General features: G+C 39.6%; 1 protein-coding gene across 1 annotated transcript in view; it reads left to right on the forward strand.

Moving 5' to 3' along the window:
• The window catches only part of cgnb (cingulin b), a 30,045-nt gene extending 13,298 nt beyond the window's left edge, over positions 1 to 16,747 (forward strand). The window contains exons 5-20 of the mRNA XM_007543965.2: positions 1,143 to 1,240; positions 3,356 to 3,488; positions 3,572 to 3,784; positions 5,783 to 5,931; positions 8,347 to 8,446; positions 8,644 to 8,856; positions 9,040 to 9,138; positions 10,588 to 10,848; positions 11,542 to 11,712; positions 12,000 to 12,161; positions 13,050 to 13,139; positions 13,240 to 13,323; positions 13,405 to 13,523; positions 14,663 to 14,771; positions 15,744 to 15,907; positions 15,989 to 16,747. Of these exons, the coding sequence (XP_007544027.1) occupies positions 1,143 to 1,240; positions 3,356 to 3,488; positions 3,572 to 3,784; positions 5,783 to 5,931; positions 8,347 to 8,446; positions 8,644 to 8,856; positions 9,040 to 9,138; positions 10,588 to 10,848; positions 11,542 to 11,712; positions 12,000 to 12,161; positions 13,050 to 13,139; positions 13,240 to 13,323; positions 13,405 to 13,523; positions 14,663 to 14,771; positions 15,744 to 15,907; positions 15,989 to 16,070 (2,247 nt within the window). The 3' untranslated portion in view covers positions 16,071 to 16,747. The remainder of the gene's footprint in view (positions 1 to 1,142; positions 1,241 to 3,355; positions 3,489 to 3,571; positions 3,785 to 5,782; positions 5,932 to 8,346; positions 8,447 to 8,643; positions 8,857 to 9,039; positions 9,139 to 10,587; positions 10,849 to 11,541; positions 11,713 to 11,999; positions 12,162 to 13,049; positions 13,140 to 13,239; positions 13,324 to 13,404; positions 13,524 to 14,662; positions 14,772 to 15,743; positions 15,908 to 15,988) is intronic.
• The last annotated feature ends 781 nt before the right edge of the window (positions 16,748 to 17,528 follow it).

Genomic DNA, 17,528 nt, shown 5'->3' on the forward strand with positions numbered 1-17,528 from the left:
TATATATATATATACCTAAAATGAGAACAAAAAATATTTCTCACTGTAGAAAACTGTACATTCCTGTTTTTACTCTGTAGTAACATATTTTAAAGACATTTCATGTTATAATTGTGAATATAATTTAATTTGATCAATTCTAGACATAAACATTTTAAATTCAAAGGCGCTGCAGATGTAAACTGTATGATTTGAACTTTTGTGCAAAAAGATTAAACAACAAGCTTAAAAATACTGAATAATAAGTCAAAGTAAGCAAAAATATTTCCCCTGCTAAAACAAGATGCATAGTGTGAGCTTCAAATGAAGCTCACACTATGAAGAACAAACCAAATGTTTTCAGTGTGAGGGAAATGTTTTCTGCTTTTAGTTTTTAATTAACTGCTTAAGAGATGTAGAATCATCCTTTAATATAAGGCTCTGTTTAGCCCAGCAGGAGTCTTTATTTCTATTATTTGTGTGATTCACATGAGAATCCAGCTGATGCAATCTACACAAACTGCTCAAACGAGCGTCCCTCTTATGTTATCTTCTGTTAATTATCTCTCTTCTCAGCGAGAAACTGAAGCATCCCAGAGCGGGATCATCTCCAAACTGTCCTTTAGGGGATGAGAAGAAAGTGAATCTTTGTAATCCGCCACTGATAAACCCAAAAAAAAGCTAAATAAGCAGAAGAAGGGAAACATCTGCGAGCCTGGCTTCATTTTTCTTGTCTTCCTCTGTGTGCGCTTTGTTGTAATGACTGTGTAGGAGGATAAAGACGAAGGTTTTACGGGCAGGCTGAGCTTATGGCTGCGTCTCTGAGCAGCATGTGAGGTGGGCGGCGAACACGCTTCTTCTCTCGCTCTGCTGTCAGCGCAGTCGAACATTTTTCTTTTTTATTTAAGGTTCTCAGAACCCTGGCAAGGCTTTCTCGCCCAAAGACTTTTTTTTTTTTTGGCTGTCAAAAAGTAGGGCAAAGAATCCAAGCAAGGCTTCATTTTTTTTATTATTATTTTTAAAAGTTAAAAATAATGCAGAATGTATAGCATATTTTGCGAGGTCGGCAGTAGCCGTGTGTTGGGACACGTTCTCTCCGCCTCTCTGTCCTTGAGCTCCTTCTCCTCCGTCTCACTCTGGTTTTCTGTGAATATTTTGTGCAGAAGGGAGGATCCGACGGAAGCATCAGAAAGGAGAAACTCGAGGATCTTCAGAAGCAACTCGAACGTTACAAGAAGGAACTGGAGCAGGCGCAGGATGAGTAAGGCCACCGTTTTCAAAAAGTCCTCCTCCGTGGTCCAAAATAAACTCTTAAGTTTAAACAGTTGTGTTGAAAGTCCTCCGAAAGGAGGAGAGAAATGGTTTCAAACGTTCAAGAAGAAACCAAAACGCTGCCAGAAATCTCATTTACTTTACTAATATCACATTAACAAGACTAATCTTAGCTATTGTAATCACAACAAATAAGAAAAAAAATGACTGCTATAAACAGTGGCTGATGGTTTGCACAAGCAGTAAAAGCACGGTGATGGCGGCATCATGGCACGGTCTGGTGTACTATTGCTGCATATTTATCAAGCATTTCAGGCAATAAGAAAACCATTTTATTCTCTTTTCTGCCTGTGTAATTTTATCCACAGTTCAGTATATAAATAAGTAAAAAAAATAAAATTCATTTATAACACTTTCCAGCAGAATTTGAAGAGTTTAAAATTTGATCATTTAAACACAGCCTAGGATTTTCCACATTTGTTAAATCTCATGTTATGGTTCTAAATTTTAATGTCTTTTATTGGGATTTACTCTGCTGGACCAACACACAGTAGTGCATAGTTACCACTTCAATTTACCTCATGAAGTTAAAGTGAAGTAGTAAATGGACTGAATTCATACAGCAAGTTTTAGAGAATAGAATAGAAATATCCTTTATTGACCCATAACGGGGAAATTTCTTTGCAACAGCAGCAGAGCAAACAAAGACAGAATATAAGAACTCGTCTCAACAACCACTCAAAATGTTTCACATTGGAGCTACAGTGAAAAAACGCTCAGGTAGTCATACTTTGACATGCATATTAATTGGTGATTTGAGGTTAAGTGCCTTTCACATGAACATGTGGCAGAAGATTACTGTCAACAAATTGTCTTTCATTCATGAAGTTGTCAACTTCTCTACCGACTGAATTTCTGTCTTATGTTGGTTTGTTTGTTGTTGTTTTTACATATATTTGGCCCGCTTCACTTCAAACCCTAAATAAAATCAAGAACCTTCCCTAAGTGACGTTATTAGTAAACAGAGTCAACCTGTGTGTGTTTCTGTGTCCCCCAAAAAACTTCTGTAAATACTACGGAGGATTTTCTTATTTTTTCTTTTGCGTTCTCTCGCAGTAACGTACTGATCAGTTCATGCGACGTAATTTGATACTGAAAGTCTTTCTTGCGGTAGCCGGCATACTTTCTGCTATAACATAAGGTTTTTGTAAACTTTATATCCATGTATGTTAATGTCTCATTTGTGAGATATCTGGAGTTTAATATCTTTTTTTAGGACAGAAATACACCACAAACCTATGTGCAAAATGCAAAAGAAAAACAGATGAAACATGGGCTTTCCATCTCTTTCATTTCTTCTAAGATGTAAACAGAAACTTTCCGCAAGTAGGAAAGAAAGGGGGGGAAAAAAATACATATATCTGGACAATTTCTGAGTTATTTTCACGGGGTAATAAAGTCATGTGACGGTTTTTATTGTGTTTTTTTAAAGGGCCGATTTCATGTGCATTTCCATCTCAGCCTTACACAAACCGGCATAAACATGCATTGAATAAATCGATTTTCAATCAGCTTTTTTGCACCAAGGAGTTAAAAATATATAAACACGTTTTCACAGAGGCTCTCTGAATGTGTATGTATTTAAAATTTAAAATACGTTTGTGACTGTATCCAAAAAAGACCAGGGTGCATTTGGTCATTGTGAGGAAATGCAAATCATTTTGTCCCCGTATCCCTAGGGGGCTCCGTTAAAAAAAACAAAAAAACAAAAACAGATCGTACCGTTCACTTTACAGTTATGGGCTATTAAATTTAGTCTTGGTTTGTTTCATGAACGCTTCAGAAAAAATACTTTTGAAGTTTGGGGTTGTAACGTGACAAAATTTGAACAGATTGATGAATTACAAATTCTTTACAAAACACCGTAGAAAGTCGATAATCTGTCATTCTGCTTTTGTTATTCTGTCTGAAATCCCAATAAAGCTCATAAAACTGCATAAGAACACGTCAAATCACCGGAAAATGGTTAATATTTGCTGCTGTGTTGCTTTTAGATTATTTTCTCTCACAAAGTGGGTCAAACTAAAAGGCCATTTGTGTTTAGACTTGCTGCAGAGCAAATGGCCAGAGAGGTGGCAGAGTCCCGTCTGCGCCTTCAGGAAGATCAGTTGGCTCATCTTCAGGAAGAGCTGAGGCGGGTTTCGGAGAATCTGCCCCAGTCGGACTCATTCCAGTCGGTACGCACGCTCCACAGCAACACCGGCTAACGCAAAGCAGCGCTTCCCTCCGACAGGCTGACCTGCAGCCGCTCTCTCTGCAGGACGTGACGGACCTGCAGGCCCAGTTGGCCGAAGCCACCGTGTTATACCAGCGGCAGGAGGAGGTGCTCCACCAGCGGGAGCGAGAGCTGACTGCGCTGAAGGGGGCGCTGAAGGAGGAGGTGGAGTGCCACGACAAAGAGATGGAGGCGCTGAGGGAGCAGTTCAGCCAGGACATGAAGAACCTCCGGAAAACCATGGAGGAGTTCACGCAGGTGACTGTCGGACAAATTACAAGATGTTGAAAATCCCAAAAGATGCTGTGCTGCAGGTATTCAATGAAGTGCGTTAATCAATTAGTCATTTCAGCAGCAAGGCAGCTCAAAATGCTTTGCATCATGAAAACACAAAAATAAAACGTAAACAATTGAAGCGTTTAGTCAAGTGCAAACGTTAAATTTTTCATTATGTTTCAAAGGAAACTCTAAATAGGTGGCCGTTTATTCTAGACCTAAAGGCACTCAGTGTTTCGGCTGTTTTGCAGTTTTCTGGAAGCTTGTTCCAGATTTGCGGTGCATAGGAGCTGAATGCTGCTTCTCCATGTTTGGCTCTGGTTCTTTGTTTCGCAGAGCAGACCAGAACCAGAACCAGAAGACCTGAGAGGTTCTGGAAGGCTGATATTTAATGTATTGTGGTGCTAAGCCGTTCAGTGATTTATAAACTAACAACAGTATTTTAAAGCTACGTGGAGCCAGTGTAGGGACTTTGCAACAAAACCAATCAGACGAGTGGTAACATCATAATGCAGGGTTCTGTAACCCCACTCCTAGAGTGCCACAGCTCTGTGACTTTTGGACACACCTGAATCCAAAGGCTGAATCTTCGGCGTGGTCTCTAACCATTCATTTGATCCAGGTTTATTGGAGCAGGGAAGAGTAACACTGGAGGATTTGACCTGAAACCCCTAATCTGTGTACATGACGTCTCTGCATGGCAAAGCCTTCAAAAATCTGTGACAGCCTGGTGTGTAGAACCAGAACCAAATACGGAGAAGCAGCATTCACCTGTTTAGAGTTGAAACATTCATCAATATTCTTATGTGTAACAAGATGTAATACTTAAATTGTTGGCTGTTTGCTCTGTGTTTTTATAATCTAAAGCACTTTGAACTGCCTTGTTGCTGAAATGTGCTTTACAAATAAAATTAGATTTTAGAAAGACGATGTTGGATTTTAATTTAGTACAAGTAGAGGAGCATAAGTATTAAGATGACACCATCATCCTAAATTACATTCTAACTGTATTTATTCACAGTTTTATTGATTGTGTTCTTCACTATAACTTTTTTAGCATTTCTGGGTAAGTGTCTGATCTCTCTTTTTTTTTTTTTTTTTTTTAGGCTGTGAGCGAAACGCAAAGCCATAAAAAGCATCTAGCATTCATTAGCGCGTGGTGGGAAGATTTCTGCTCCTATTTTGGGCTTAAAAATAGTAAATTGTGTCTGAAAAGCTTCGGCGCCACAATCGCAATTAATAATTAACAGATTTCTGATCTGTTATCATCACAGCAACGCGCGCGTCGGTGTAAAGCGGCGTCAGATCGTCTTTGTGCACAGGTGCAGCGGTGAGGGACAACCGTCAGGTTTCACCTGTCAGGCGTTTAATGACTTATTAAGGGAGCATTAGCTCTGGCTTTGATGCTGCATCTGCATCCAGGCTTTTTCCCTGTCATTCTGTTTAATGCATCAGTTCGCTCTCAGCATTCAAACCGCGGATATGTGGGTCTCTTGAGGTCAGAGCGAGAGAGAGAGAGACAGAGAGGGGGAAGAAAACTTTGCAAGTTCTGATTGAGATGGAAAACTTTCTCTTTTAAAACTGTGTCTGTTTCCGTCGGTGAGGTATTTTTGGAGAACTGCAGTTTGGGGTGCGGAGGGAACTTGAAGAAAATGTGCAGGAATAGATTAAAATTGAGATCCTTGAAAAAAGTAACATGTTAAAAAAAAAGCAACGAGAGTGCAGGATGAAAAAACTGCAGCCTGACTGCAAGAGGTTTTTTTTTTTTTTTTTGATGAGCTGATTTACTTGGCAGTAGCAGGATAAAAGTAGTCGGATTCCTGTTTACGATGACAGCACAACACATTTTATTTAATTTATTATTTGCTATTCCTCTTGTAGAGCGTACTAATAAAGCTTCAACTCGACGCATCCCAATAAAAACTGCCTCCAATTAGTCTGACATGATTTTTCTGCACATGTTTGTTTTTATGCGATCAGTCGCAGGAGCAGATCGAGGAGGAGCGCGAGAAGGTGAACGCCTCCCTGTTGACGCTGGAGGAGGAGCTGGAGAGCAGCAGGGAGCAGGGGGAGCAGTGGAGGACGGAGCTGGAGGCCGCCACGCAGAAACTGCACAGCACCAGAGAGGAGTCAGTGTCTCTGAAGCAAAATAAGATCCTGATCAATGACGGCAGGAAACGGATATTTAACGTCTGAGCACAAGAGACCGATTCTTACTTTGTTTTTGGACGTTTTGTAAAAATGTTCCGACGGAAATCATCACTTATGGTCTTGGAATATTTCTACAAAATCTTTAAAACAACCACCAGATTTTAAATTCAGATTCAAACATCAGAAAAAACAAGTTTTTTAAGTCGTCCAAGCCTTTTAAAATCATAATTATCATTATTATAATTTGTTGTTTTTTTTGCTATGTTTGAGCTTTCTGATTTAATTTTTAATTTGGCAGGAACCGAGAACAGCCCTGTAGCCGAACGTGAGAGAGAAAATCTGTCCTGCTGTTTTGGTTTGAGTAGATTTAGCTAGTTTTTAATCAGAACCTGTGATTTACCCCCTGAAAATCCCATCGGATTATAATCACCCTCCACACTTGGTACACCTGGGTAAAATGTGTAAAAAGCCTTAAAGTGGTGTTATTATCCCTCACTGGGGAAAAAAAATAAATAAAAATACAAGCTCTCACGTCCAGTAAGAGGAAAACACCAATAAATACTGGTTCTGCATGAATCAGTAACTCTTTTGCATAAAAACCAGAACGAAAGTTGTCTTTTCATCACCCGAGTGTTTTCTATTGGAATTAGATCTAGAAACTGACGTGGCCGTGGAGGAAGGTTGTTTTTGTGTCTGCTGACCTACTTGTGTGTTGATTTGTGGGTCATTATTTCCCTGAAAGATTCAGTCATGACCCATTTCTCATTTCTGTCTGAGCTGCTCCGGTACGTCAAATAGTCTGAATTTACCTTCCACTCAAAAAAAAGTTGCCTTTTGGGGAGAAACTGGCCCATACCATCACAGATACTCTGCCGTACTCAAGAGTGGATTTTAGGTGCTTTTCCTCTCATTTCAAACCAAATGCACCTGGAGCTACTGATGCTGAAAAGTTCAATCTGACCCAAAGGAACTGCTTCAGTTCATTACAATCAGTTCATGTCGTTCCTGAAATGCTCGCTTGTCTTTCTGCATATTAACACCCCATATTTCACTTTTTGTTGACACTGATCCACTTTAAGAAAGTAAATGACAAATTTAAAAACATGTTTTAGTCAAAGTTAATAATATAATAATATTTCTTCCTTCCACTTAATTTTAGATAAAGTTTGGACTTTACCTAAAACTTTTACTGTGGGAAATTTTTATTTTGGGGCTTTTTAAGCATCTTTACTAGGGTTGATGGTATGTGTGAAGAGCGCTGAGTCCGTATTGATTATTAGATCAGTGAACCGTTACTAACAGTAGAAAAACCCAATCATTGTGTTTTAGAAAGAATTCTGCTTTCAATCACAACTTTTATAAATTATTTTTACACATGATCAATCATATTTTATTTGAATCCATTCTTTCTAATATTTCATTGATTTAAAGTAAATGTGTGATGCATCTTAGTTTATGATAAAATAATGTGAGGATAAACATTGGATGTGGTTCCTTTGACGTTGGTTTAAGGTTTGATTTTATTTCAATCAGCCACAACATTAATATATTGAACATTCATCTGTTTCTCTTTAGCTTCTGGTGAGTCCCACATGTGACATTCGTGTTGGTTTGTTCTCTGTGTTTCTTTTATTGGTGGAAACAAATATGTTTACAGCAGATTGTCCTTTAAAAATACATCCGGTAAAATGTTAGGTTTTTTTCTGAACAGTGACGACCCACCACAATGTTTGAGTGGGAGGTGGACACCAGAATGGGACTAGAGATAGACAATAAATCAATTACAATAAATATATCAAATATTCACTGAAATGGTCCAGAACCGCATGGCATTCTGGGAGATGTAGGCAGAGGAAAGACTTTAGCCCCTCAACCTTTCATGGCTAGCTTAGCAAGGTTGGTGGAATCAACTGACTCGCTCACTCTTTGGTTACCTAGCAACAACAGTTTCAAGTTCCCCACCAACTGTGGTTGCCTGGCAACAACCCGTTGAGTAACCGACAGCAGCAGTTTGAGGTTTTATCACTGTGCCTCATAACTGCTTAAAAATATTTTTAACAAACATAATGAAGTGAAAACTGTGTATAAAACAGATTTAGTTTAGTTTTGTAGTATTTAAGATATTTAAAACAAAAAACTAATCAATAACTATTCATAGCAACTGATATGAAAAGCTTAAATTGTGAAAAGTTTTTCAGCCACATCATCATGAGACATTAAAAAATTCTAAATTCATATCTGAAGTTGAATCTTATCGTTTCCTGCTGCCAGGTTTGGTTCAGATTTCAGTGGTTTAATGTTTTGGCTGATTAATAGAAGTTAATTCTGTTTGTTTAAACAGCATCATGGGATGCAAGTTGTAAAAAAATAACGCGTTGCTTTTTTGTCCGCAGACTAAAAAAGTCTCGTTTGGAGAAGGAAAAAGTTGAGGCCTCCCTGAAGGATCTTCAGAACAAAAAGCCTGTGTCTGACGATGCAAACGCTTTAAAAGAGGTAATTCAGACCGCAATCATGGAGCTAAATGATGATTGTGTGGGTGAACTTTTGTTGTTTTTAAAGTAAACTTTTTCAAATCTCCCATCAGCTCAACAATAATTGTTCAAATCTCTCACATAAAACTCATTGCTATGCGCCTTGGCATCTTCCTCTTGACTCAAACGCATTATCTGTCTCTGATTACTTATCCTAAGGAGCTCCGGCGTTGCCATGACGATCTAAAGCGTACCCGCGCCGATCTGGAGAGACAAAGGGGCGAGGCGGAGGAGAAAGCCGGGGCACTCGAAGCCCTGAAGAAGGCAAGCGGAGAGAAGGAGGCCGAGCTTCTGTCGGAGATTAGCAAGCTGAAGGAGCAATTTCTGAAAGACAAGGCCGAGCTGGAAAAGGCCCTCGAGACGGCGAAGGAGGTGAAACATCATCTGAACAAATGAGCTTGATGACACCATTTTGAGGATGGAAAAAAAAAGAGATTATTTTTCTCATCTACTGTGCAAAACAGAAAAGAAAGAAGTGCCAAAAATTACAGAAAACATGCATAAGAAGCCATTTGACTTATTTTCTTTACCCTTGTTTCTCACTCTTTCCTGCAGTCATCTATTGCATCAGCAGGGAAGACTGTGGTGGACGGCGGCACCAACGAGGAGCTGCAGCAGGAAAACATTCGCCTCAAAGACAGGCTGGCCCGCATGGTACTTCACAACCACGAAACAATAAGACATGCATGCAGAATTATGTAAACACAAACACTACAGGAAACAAAAGGACGTCCTCCTACATGGGCTCTATTTTCATCCCAGAAAAATGAAGTAGATCCTATCCGGAGAAAACTGAGCTGAGAAAATAATCCTTCTGCGAGGAATTTGCATAAGATGCGTGTTATTGTCCGTGTTTACTACAAAAGCATCACGTTGCATTTGTTCAGCATGCCTTAATCCTGTTGTTTGAGAATAAGTTGGAATATACGGAGCCTTGCTTGCTTGCTTGCCTTGCTGAACCGTTCAGTCCCCTTGGTATTTTTCAATATTACAACCAAAACGTTTGGTTTATTTCATTGTGATTTTACGCAATGGACCAACACAAAGTAGCTTGTATTTGTAAAGTGGAAGGAAAATGATTCATGGCTGCCACAACTCAGTACATCAAGAGACCAAAGGTTGTTTTTTTTTACTCATTCCTCTTTGCAAAATAGACTGAATGGAGGCCATTTTGAAACCGACATTTTCAAGAATTGCCACATATTCTAAATTTGATTTGGGTCTGGACTTTGACTGGTCCATTCCAATACCCACACATGAGTTCATCTAAACCATTTAATCGAATCTCTGGCTGGATGTTTAGATTTTTCCGCCTGGAAGGTGAACCTTCATTCCAGTCTCGAGTCTTTTTCAGTGTGTTATAGGTTTTCTTTCTGGATTGTGCATTACCACAGCATGATGCTCCCTCTGCCATGTTTCTTGGTAAAAATAGTGAGTTCAGATTGATGCAGTTAATTTGGATCTGCTACATGCTACTGCATTTAGCAGATTGAATGGAAAGTTAAATTTTGGTGTCATCTGAATCAGTTTCCTTCCACTTTGCACTTTTTGTTGGTCTACCACAAAAAAAAAACACAACGAAATACATTAAATTAGTGTTTTTGCGAGAACAAGTAAACAACGAAAAAGGGTGTGACTAACTTTGTAAAGTATCACTTGCAGTCGTAAGTAGCTACACATTACAAATGTGCAGAAAACTTTGTTGATATTCCACTAATGTAAAAAAAAATAATTTTTGCAATTGCAGTGTTTCCATTAAAAAGGAAAAACATGCCGCGCCATTATCCTCTTTACTACCCGTTGTCTCCTTCGTCTTTTCCACCAGTAGTAACATCCAGTTGTTGATCGCATGACTCGTGTTATGCAAAAAAAAGTGTTTCCACTCAGTTTTAAACTATTATACCTTCATCATCCTAGCGCAAAAACTTTTTATTGAAAAATATGATTTTTTTTTTTAATTGCCATGATTACAAACGCAGCTATTGATTTAGCTGTAACTTTAGAGTGTGCATATTTTTTTAAAGTGTAATAAATACATGTTTTTATTTCCTAAAACGCCATCTGTAAATCCATCTGCCTCAAGTGTTTTGTTTTCTTGTCTAGCAATCAAGGCTTCAGTCCAGCGTGCCGCGCAGCTCGGATGCTGAGGAGGAGCTGGAAGCCCTGGAAGACGAGAACCACTCCCTGAAGTCTCAGCTGGAGGAGGCCAAGAGAGGCGCCACCCGGCTGAGCAAAGAGCGGGACGACCTCACCCGGCGGCTGGAGGAACGAGACCTGGAGAGGGAGGCGCTACGACGGGGCAAAAGCGACCTGGAGGAGCAGAAACGGCTGCTGGACCGATCTCTTGAGAAGATTAACAAGGAGGTCAGCGTGTGTTGGTTAAAGGGAACTGAAAAGTTCACATTTTGCGAAATTTTAATCTTCCATTTGGGTTTCTACTTCTTCTAAAAACAATCCAAGCGCTTAAAAAAAAATAAATAAATAAACACCCAGCTATTTTTTGGCAATAAGTTAAAGTTTGTTTTGGTGTCTGGAAAATGAACCATTTCAAAAACCTCCCCATTGTTAAGTCACAATCGACGGCCACTGTGCCATTACCATGAGGTCCCAAGTGGAGCTCCAGCATGTTTCTCGGCTAGTTTTACCTCTGTATGCGCTGTACAATGGCTGCTGGAAAAGACAAGTCTTTTGTTGTTGATTTACCATCCAGAAACCACTTGCAGAATTCTTGCTGGTTGTGCAGGAGGTTCCACTTCTGCTTTTCAAAGATGTACAGTTGTATAATTGCACATCTGTTTGCAGCCATTTTCATGTGTGAGAGTAAATGTTGAGTAGGGAGGCATTATTTGGATTTTGAAGTGGCAAGAGGCCCCAAAACATCTCATTCTGAAAGGAGATCTAAATTCGCAGAACTGATGAGACTAAAATCTTATTATCCAAGAACGATTTTGTGCGAAAAAAAATGTAACACCTATCCAAACCTGTTCAAAGAAGCACAATAAGTCACCTCTAAGTGTTTTTAGCCATCAGTGCCTTAATTTCTCCTCCTGCTCTCAGATGGAGTTGATGATGGGAGATTCTCGTCAGTCGGTGGCCACCCTGCAGACGCAGCTGGATGAATTCAGGGAGCGATCGAGGAAAGACCTGCTGGAGGCGCAGCGAAACAGCAAAGACCGGCTGGCTGAGCTTCAAAGGGCTCAGAATAACCTGAAGGCCCAGCAGGAAGAGGTCAGGAACATGTTTCAGCAGAAATAAATAAAAAAAAAACCACACTGTGCATATATTCTTTATATACTGAAGTGAATGTCCTTTTGCAGGATGTCTTTCACTTCTATTTTGTAGTTATTTTTATTTTGAATTTTTGTGATTTGCCTATAATTATGTTGAATGTGTGGACCCCAGGGAACTGCAACTAATAGGAATCCAAATAAAAGAAAGACAGTTTTTCTTAGATCATAGAATATAAGAATCCTGCAAGATTTCACAAATGACAAGACTTTGTTTTGCTTTTCCAGGTTTCTCGTCTTAAGAAGGAGCTGTTGACCTGCAGCGAGGAGAGAGACAGCGCTCAGCTGGAGAGAGATCTCCTGAACAACCGGCTGAAACACTTGGAGAATGAGCTGGAATCTGAGAAGAGCTCCCACTCAGACCGAGGCCGGGAGATCCGGGGCCTGGAGGTGAGACCGCTGCGGTCAAAGGTCGTGACAGGTGGAGTCTAAAGTTAGATGGGAGTAAATCAGGATTGTGGGACAAATGGTGTTCACCTCTAAAATAATAGGGTGTGTGAGACAGAGGTGGGACCAAGTCAGGGTTTTGCAAGTCTCAAGTCTTTGTCCTCAAGTCCTGAGTCTGAAACTTGGAATTTCAAGTCCTTTTGACTTTTTTCTTTTTTTTTTAACAATGTTGCAATTATTTGTTAAATGTAAATAAGCAGTAGCATCAACGTAGCCTGAAGTACACTTGCTAACACGAAGTCAGCTAATGTCTGCTATCTCTTAGCAAAAGAAAAGTACCGCTTACCGTTCTTTGTGCAACTTAAAATGTGTAACAAAGTTGGAAGCTGTTGCATCTCCATCTGAGATCCTCTTCTTGCAGGTTTTGCATGTTGTACTCGGTTTTTAGGTGGATACGTCATAACTCATGTACCCAGAAGAAATTACTCACGGGAGCTCATCTGCTCTGAGTGTTTTTCTTTGTTTTGTTTTGTTTTTTAAATCTCGTTAACTTGATTTGTTGTGCTGCAGCTTATCCACACATAGATATGGAGTGCGGAAAAACAGAGGGACGGTCTCTGTCTGTTAATAGGGAATGAGTGAAATTAATTAATAGAGGCCCACTTTAAAAATAATATTTGTTTTAAGCTTTAGAGTTTGGGTAAAATATCAAGTCTTTTCAAGTAAACATAGATTCAAGTCCAATTGAAGTCCCAAGTCATTGGTGTAAAAGTGAAAGTTGGGTGTAAAGTCTTAATATTAATGACTCCAGTCCAAGTCATGTGTCTCCAGTCTCCACCTCTGGTGTGGGATGAAGCATAGTCTGTCCCTGAAGTGTGAAGTTGTTCACAGGATAAAATCAAGACGCTGGAGATCGAGCTGGATGAGGAGAAGAGTGGAGTGGAGCTGCTGAACGATCGCATAACCAGGAGCAGAGATCAGGTGCAGCACGACATTTGAATACACAAATAGCCAGGAGGCGTAAAGGCCTGAACCGTCCACTAACACCAGCCACTGGTTGTCTCCGTTTCCCTCCACTCAGGTGGACCAGCTTCGCTCGGAGCTGATGCAGGAGCGCTCAGAGCGACATGACCTGGAGATGGACAAGAGCGCCCTGGAAAGACAGGTATGCCCAGGTCCCCTCAGCAGCTTCTTCAAGGAGGTCTGCTTATTAATCTTCTTCTTCTTCTTCTTCCCTTTCTCACAGGTAAAGGAGCTCAAGTCCCGCCTGGCTGACATGGAGGGTCAGAGCCGACCCACAGCTGGAATCACGCTGCTGGAGAACAAGATCCAGGAGCTGGAGGAGAGACTCCGCAGTGAAGAACGGTACATGACAAAATAATACTTCTCATCTTCAAAAGTCAGCTGACTTCATTCAGTCTGCACAACTTTATATCAACTCTTGGAAATTGTTGATTTTGTGCTGAAACAATCAGAATGGATTTGCTGAAACTTTGACGACACTTATAAGTAGAGTGAGTTGGTAGAAAAAAATGCAACATACAATTAAGGGAAACTATTAGAATAGACAACTATTAAAGACAAAAGTGAAAATTAAGAAGTGACTGGATAAATAAGCAGTTAACTGGTTAAATGTATGAAGAGTGCAGGAAATAATAAAAAGGGGATTTTAACATCTAAATTCATTCTTCATTTCTGAGTTTAGGTTGTAATCATCATTTTATATGCATGCATGTCTGAATTGGATAAATATTTAATGGTCTGTAAGGATAATCCAGTAGAGGGCGATAAAGTTTACAGTAAAAACATTAGAGGATTTTTTTTTCAGCATTTCCTGTCAGTCATAGCTTCTTGAGCTTAGTTTAAAGATTAAAGAAGTTTAAAATCTTGTCTTTGAAGACAAATGAAAATATCTCCACTGTTGTAATTTCTAGGCTCCTACATCATTGTTTTTAAAATCTTTGATTACCAAGTCTTCGCCAATGCACCAAAAACATGGATTTTAAAAAGTTAAGGGTTTTTCTTTCTCTCTCTGATTTTCTGCTGCATGGATTCAGAAATGCAGCTGAAAATGACATTTTCAGTTGTTTTTGATAACAGTATGTCCTCCAATATGAAAATGGTCGTTTGTATTCACTCAGGTTATCTCAACATTTGTTTTATGATTTGAAATATTGAAGCAGAGAAATATTTATTTTTAAGTTATGCTAAAAAAATTAAGTCATTTTCAGTAATGCTACTAACAGAGAAACTACAAACAGCTGTCCAAAGAAATATTCTAATCAAAAAAGTTTGCTCTTTAGTAAAGAATCAGAAAACCCAATATACTTTTTGTAATTAGTTCAAATCTCTTAAATAGTTTTGGGTTTCTTTTAGCTCCTGGGCTCCTCATGGAGTCCCACACCTGCTGTCAATGTAATGCACCAATAAATTACTAAACAAATCCCTTAGACAGTCATATTTTTGGTCCATTTCCAATTTGCCAATCAATTCCCTACTTATAGGGAGAAGACGAGCATCCAGGCGTCCCAGAGACGAGCGGAGAGGAAACTGAAGGAGCTGAACGCCACATTGGACCAGGAGAGAAGCCAGCATATCGAGCAGAGGGATCAGGTAAATACTCTGGTTTCAATGCAAATTACATTAAGTCTAACTATTTCATTTCAATATTGCGTTGCTTTCCTGTGTTACCTTGAATGGATGTATATCTAACACCCTGTTTTAAAAGTGATTAAATAAAATTTATCTGTCACATTTGTCCTTGCTTTTGGCATCATCTCTAATTTTTCTGCGCTGTGCCCTCCGCTTTTTAGTCATCACAACGTCGCCTTCGTAGCAAATCAGCCTTCTTCTTATTATTCTTTTGTAATTATTTTTGTTGAGTATTTATATTTCAAAACAGAATCAAATAAAAGTAATTTTGCATCCTTTATCTGGACTCTGGGCCGTTTTTCTTTCCCGTTCTTCGTTCCCTCCGCCATCTTTACTCGTGTATCAACTGACTATCCGGTTAAGGATGGCCAGCAGCGCCCTCTGTTGGATGGCGGCCAAACTACAACATTGACAAAAGGTCTAAACGAGATCAGACGTTAACCGAATGGAACACATTTTAACCTAGTAAACCATTAATCGACAATTTATTGTTCAAAACACGAATGTCAAATATTATTCATCTGCTGCAGATATTTTTTTTATTTATTTAAATGGGCAACTTTCATTGTTCTTGTTAGGTGTAGGGATTTTTTGGAGGGTCAGATCCCAGAATGGTAGGGATGAAGGATCCAAAGTCCCAAAATATTCCTAAGACTCCAAGAAGCATAGACTCTTATTAATAGAGTTTAAACGAAGTATAATAAACCATAGTTTCTTTACTTTTTAAAGACTAATTGTATGTGCTCTCCTCCTTACCCAACCCCAACCTCCCTCAGTCACTAGAATGACCCTTGACCTGTGGTGTTCTTCCATATTTCTGCCACATCATCTGTAGCCTACCTGTCATTCATGTCTTCCCAACCGCCCACGTCTTCACCTTTAACCTCCTCTGTTCCCCTCTAACCCCCTTCCTCTTCCTCTGTCCCCTCCCAGCTGACCCTCCGTGTTAAGGCCCTGAAGCGTCAGCTGGACGAGAGCGAGGGAGAGGTGGAGCGCTTGGAGGGAGTCCGCCGTAAAGTCCTCAGAGACCTGGAGGAGCAGCAGGAGCTCCAGGAGGCTCTCCAGGCCAAAGTTGCAGCGCTGGAGAACGACCTGAAGTAAGTCTCGGCCGCATCGCAAAGCTTTTAAACATGTCTGCCGAGTGCTGATTGATGTTTCCACTGCTTTTCTTCTCTAAGGCGAAAGTCGCAGCAGACTCATCGCACGGCTCTGACATCATCCGTGTTGAGCTCCGACGAGGAGGACGGCCTTCCATCTTGAGACGACCACAAATAAAAAATTTTAAGAAAAGGAAGAGAGATTAAAGAAATCTCACCTGTGAAAAACCTGACTTTTATTATTTTATCACTCTGCTGTGTTTATGATTCCTTCAGAAATGTTGTCTTTTATCTGTGTTGGTTTCTAAAGATTAACGGCATGTTTTTAAAAGTTTGACTGTCCTGTGTGTTTGTTATAATTGCAGCGACAGCACATTGCTGCAACATATTCGGGTCAGTTTTACTTCTCAACCAAAAAGAGACCTGTATGTTTTATGTATGAACGTTTCCTTGCATGATAACTTATATCCTTCAGTTGCAGCTTCCTGCATGTCTTTGTGTTTAAAATGAACTTTTTTTTGTTTGTTTGTTTGTTTGTTTTTTACGGTTTTGACTGTGACAGTTTGGGGCCAATATTCGGAGCCTGTGTTTTTACACTGTTACCTGTTCCTAAAGACAATCAGTAGCAAATAAACTTTTGCATGTATCAGATTTTATAACTTTCAACCACAAAATTAAATATTAAAAAACTTAACACACACTCATCTTTGCCATGATTGCTGTCATGTTTTTAAAATTTAAAAACAGAAATTGGATACGTAACTTTGACCGAATACAGAGCGACAAAATGATCCACATAGACAAACATTTTTCCTTTTGTAGCCATTAAAAAAGTTGCTGGTATTCTGGCTGGATTTATGACCACTCTAATTGGTTAGAAATCATTGAAGCTGCTTACTTTTTGGGATTATTACTCCACCCTCATTATATGGTGCACCAGAACCTGTCAGCAAAAACAGACCCTCAGCATGAGGCTGCCACCTCTGTGCAGAAAGGCACAGATTATAAAGTAGGGAGTGGAGTTTCAATGAAATGGTTAAAATAACTTGCCGTACAGCAGTAAACAGGTCTGGACTGCCTCGTTCAGAGGAAATCCCTCCTATGTCAAAATATTAATTGTTACAACGCGGATAACGCATTACAGACGTTCAGATGGAGATGCGTTCAAGGACGTCTGACAGAGCACTGAAGCTTTTCTGGTCATTTCTGAAAAATTAAAACTTAATGACACATTTAGTATTGTGCTGCAGTAATGATCTATAAAGTATTGAAATTATTTCCACCACTACAGTTGCTAACAAGTTTGGTGAGCAGCCATTTTGTTCTTGAAAATGTGTGATTTTGATTTTTCTTAGCTGCCTGTGTGTCACTTTAAGTTAAAAAAACAATATTAGTGCAGGCCTCCTTTTAAACCAGTGTTTTTAGGTTTGCAGAGAACAGTGTCTGCACAGCTTTCTCAAGATCCAGCTGCAGCATTTTAATTGATTTGACGTCTGGACTTTGACTGGGCCGCTGTAGGTCAAGTCAAGCACATTTCAGCAGCAAGGTGATTTAATCAAACATGGCGAACCAACGGATATATTTATATTGTACGAATCCAGAACTCAACTCAGGACAACTG

The sequence above is a fragment of the Poecilia formosa genome, unplaced genomic scaffold, assembly GCF_000485575.1.
Source record: "Poecilia formosa unplaced genomic scaffold, Poecilia_formosa-5.1.2 Scaffold955, whole genome shotgun sequence".
NCBI classification, from domain to species: Eukaryota; Metazoa; Chordata; class Actinopteri; order Cyprinodontiformes; family Poeciliidae; genus Poecilia; species Poecilia formosa.